The 3,298-nt window shown below is 38.8% G+C and overlaps 1 protein-coding gene across 1 annotated transcript; it reads right to left on the bottom strand.

The window, feature by feature from the left end:
* Positions 1-218: 218 nt before the first annotated feature.
* LOC105468369 (kita-kyushu lung cancer antigen 1 homolog) lies at positions 219-1,540 on the bottom strand. The gene is made up of 2 exons (XM_011718475.2): positions 1,320-1,540; positions 219-545 (listed from the first exon to the last, which is right to left on the bottom strand). Exons 1-2 carry the CDS (start codon positions 1,395-1,397, stop codon positions 279-281), a joined length of 345 nt encoding a protein of 114 aa, XP_011716777.2. The 5' UTR covers positions 1,398-1,540; the 3' UTR covers positions 219-278.
* Between the last annotated feature and the right edge of the window lie 1,758 nt (positions 1,541-3,298).

Genomic DNA, 3,298 nt, shown 5'->3' with positions numbered 1-3,298 from the left:
TTGTTTACTGTCACTTTTCATTGTTAAGAAACTTTTGAACTGTTTTTCTTTCACTATTGTGCTTCCATTCCTTCCCCAGTAAGTATATTTTAGCCATATGCAATCAATTACTTAAAGTATAAATAAGAAATTTGGGAAGTATCTGGATTTTTTTGTATCTGACTTGGCATCCACTCCCTCTTAAAAAAATAATTCATTTAGTATAAACACACAATCAAATGAATCTACTCAAAGTGTCTTTAATGATTTCCACCACTGGCATTACATCCTGTACGCTTTTAGGTGGATTTCCGGTGAGCTGATGCACTTCTGAAACCCTTGCTGACTAGAATATGTTCCAGTTCAACCAGCTTGTTTTCCACCGTAGTGAGGTTTACCAATATGCGCTTCTGCATGGCTATTGAGTGTGGGAAATTATTTAAAATATCCCGAGAGAGGTCGTAGACTGAAAGATTGTTGTCTGTATTGCTGTTAATTAACCCAGTAGAAGAGGGTCTTACTAGTGCAAGAGCAGTTGAATTTGATGACATTTCACCAGTGTTTCTCTGTAAGGGAAGGGAATTATACATATGTGGTTTATTGAATTAAGCAATTTCCAAACTACAGAAAAACAACTTGTTTAATCTTGGTTACCAAAAATAAACTGATTTCCCCTAATATGTAGAGATTAAAAATGTATTGAATTGCTACATTAATTCAAAAATACATTCTTCCAAAAACAGAAAAAAAAAAAAAAAAAAAAAAAAAACGAAAGTAGTCGTTAGTGCCAAAGTTCCATATCCTTTCCTTACATTTCCTGCGCACCCTAGTAGGTAAACATATGAACCCTGTCTTTGACTCTTATCTAAGAGCACCTCACTTGTGACTTTAACACCAGGAAATCCACATTGACACTCGAATTATTTGTGAATGCCCAGAAAGCGCCGTAAAATAAAGATGGTAAGATTAGCAAACAGACACGTGGGGGAGGAGAAGCAAAAGAAGAAAGAGAATCTTAAGATTCTTAAAGTGGGAGATGGTGGTGGGGAATGGGCACGGACAACTGCACTTTCCTCTCCAATGAGTGAAAAGCTGACCACATTACTTAGGGACTTGGGACTTTTTAGAAGAGACCACAACTGTCGAATCACTGGTCAGAATACAGGAATTGCGGGAGTGAGGGGGTAAAAGTCTGGGGTTCCTTTGAGCGAAAAAGAGAAATGAGGTGATCTCCCCTTACCTCTCATTTTACTATATTTTACTGTCTTACATATACACTCCCCAGTCCATATACTCATCTAGCTTCATCTAATTCAAATCTCCCTTACATTCGCCATTACCTGAAAGCGGCGATATTTCCAGAAGACAGTCATCAAGGCACACAGAATGCCGCTCGCTAGGAGTAAATAGACGTTCATGGTTCCTTTTCGGCCTCTTCTCCCTTCTCGGGACTGACCCACTCTGCTGGAAGTTGGAAAGCAGTGGGCCTCTAGCCACCCGGAGTTGGGAAACTTCGGGCCAGGATGCCTGGTGCAACTGGGATGCTCTGTGTTGTCCCGCTTTATGTACTGCTGAGGGCGCGAGACCTCACAGTAGGGCACACACGTGGCAGTGCTGCGCCACAATAAGATGATGTAAAAACCGGCCCTGCAGGAAACCATGCGGCTCACCTGGTTACTGTCAGGTCCTTAGAGAGGAGAGTGAAAGACAGTGAGGAAGTTTGGGATTTCTGGGAAGCTGAAACGTAGTACAAGGACAGGCTTTAAAGGGATTGGTTAAATAGAATATTTAAAGTGCTCCTACCTTTTAAAAAATATGTCTTTGCTACAACCACTCCTTTATTCACTTTAAAAACAAGACAAAAATGCACTGTAAAAAGCAGTTACCCACAAATTATCTTTGCCAGAAACTACCTCCTCCACACCCACCTTGCTATTTTAGCATTTACTGCAACCCTAGTCACATTGGAATAATTATGTACATGTGTATCATTTTACAGTTTAAGAAATAATTTGGGGGACATTTTCGCTTATAAATCTCACAACAAATTTGTACTAAAATTATTTTTTTAATTTTAAGTTTATACCATGACATTTATTTTTCTTTTATTTTTTATCAACTTTTAAGTTCCGGGATACATGTGCGGGATGTGCATGTCTGTTACATATGTGAATGTGTGCCATGGTGGCCTGCTGTATAGATCAATCTATCACCCAGGTATTAATTAAGCCCAGCACTTATTAGCCCAACACCCATTAGCTGTTCTTCCTGATGCTCTTCCTCCACACCGATCCTGCCCCACCTCACAGGCCACAGTGCGTTTTGTTACCCCTTACTATGTTTCATGTGTTCTCATCATTTAGTTCTCACCAGCTCCCACTTATAAGTGAAAACATATGGTGTTTGGTTCTCCAGAGCCAAGGTATTTTTACTACTGTGTCTATTTTTGCAAATGTGGAAACAGATTCAGGTGTTAAATTCATTTGAAACTAATAGCAAAAGCAGGACTTGAATCCATGGAGTTTGAGCTCTAAGATAAACTCCCCCATTCTTGTCATTATCCACATGATCCCCACCTCCACTCTGACTTGTGAGCATCAAGTATTTTATATTCTCCTACCAAGGTACTGAACATTGTAGTTGGAGTTGTATTAATGGGAGGTAACACATACAGGAATGATTGCACTAGACAAGTTACAAATGTTCAGGAAATTCAGTTAAATGTAGACTATGACACTGACCTAAAGACCCGAAACTAAAAATAATACCCACAGTAATCTCAAGGTGAGTGTCCAACTGCAACCCAGTAACTCTGCTAGGTAAACAACCCTCATCTTCATATAGATGGGACAGGGAGAAATTACATTTTTAAGTTTTTTAATATCACATCATTTCCTGGTTATGAGTACAAAGCTTAAAGTTTTATTGATTCAATGAATATTTATTAAACCCTTATATACTAGACACTGTTCTGTATTTTAAGAATCTGATTATAAGCAAAAATAAACTATTTCTCCACCTGAAATGTGCAGTCTAGTTTAAGAGACAGACATTCATCAAATACAGAAATGTATGTGAAAGTGCTGAGATAAATGGTACCAAAAAGTACCTGGTGGTGTGGGAGCTCATAATAGAATATAGGATCTAAAGAGGAGTGAAGTTCCTGGCTTTATGGCTTACTCAATTGGATGAATAGGAGATAAAAAAGTACGGAGTTGCTGGTCATGAATTTAGTCTTGGACAAATCCGGTTTCAGGTGGCTTTGAGACATGAAATAAATGCTCACAGGGAGATAAGTGAAGACATAAATTTGTGAGTC

The sequence above is a fragment of the Macaca nemestrina genome, chromosome X, assembly GCF_043159975.1.
Source record: "Macaca nemestrina isolate mMacNem1 chromosome X, mMacNem.hap1, whole genome shotgun sequence".
Classification (NCBI taxonomy): Eukaryota; Metazoa; Chordata; class Mammalia; order Primates; family Cercopithecidae; genus Macaca; species Macaca nemestrina.
This window is presented reverse-complemented; position numbering and strand designations above follow the sequence as displayed.

Coding starts and splice junctions, on each gene's coding strand:
- LOC105468369 (XM_011718475.2), bottom strand. CDS start 1,397: ATGAACGTCTATTTACTCCTAGCGAGCGGCATTCTGTGTGCCTTGATG. Junction 546..1,319: donor GGAAATATCGCCGCTTTCAG/GTAATGGCGAAT, acceptor CTTCCCTTACAG/AGAAACACTGGTGAAATGTC.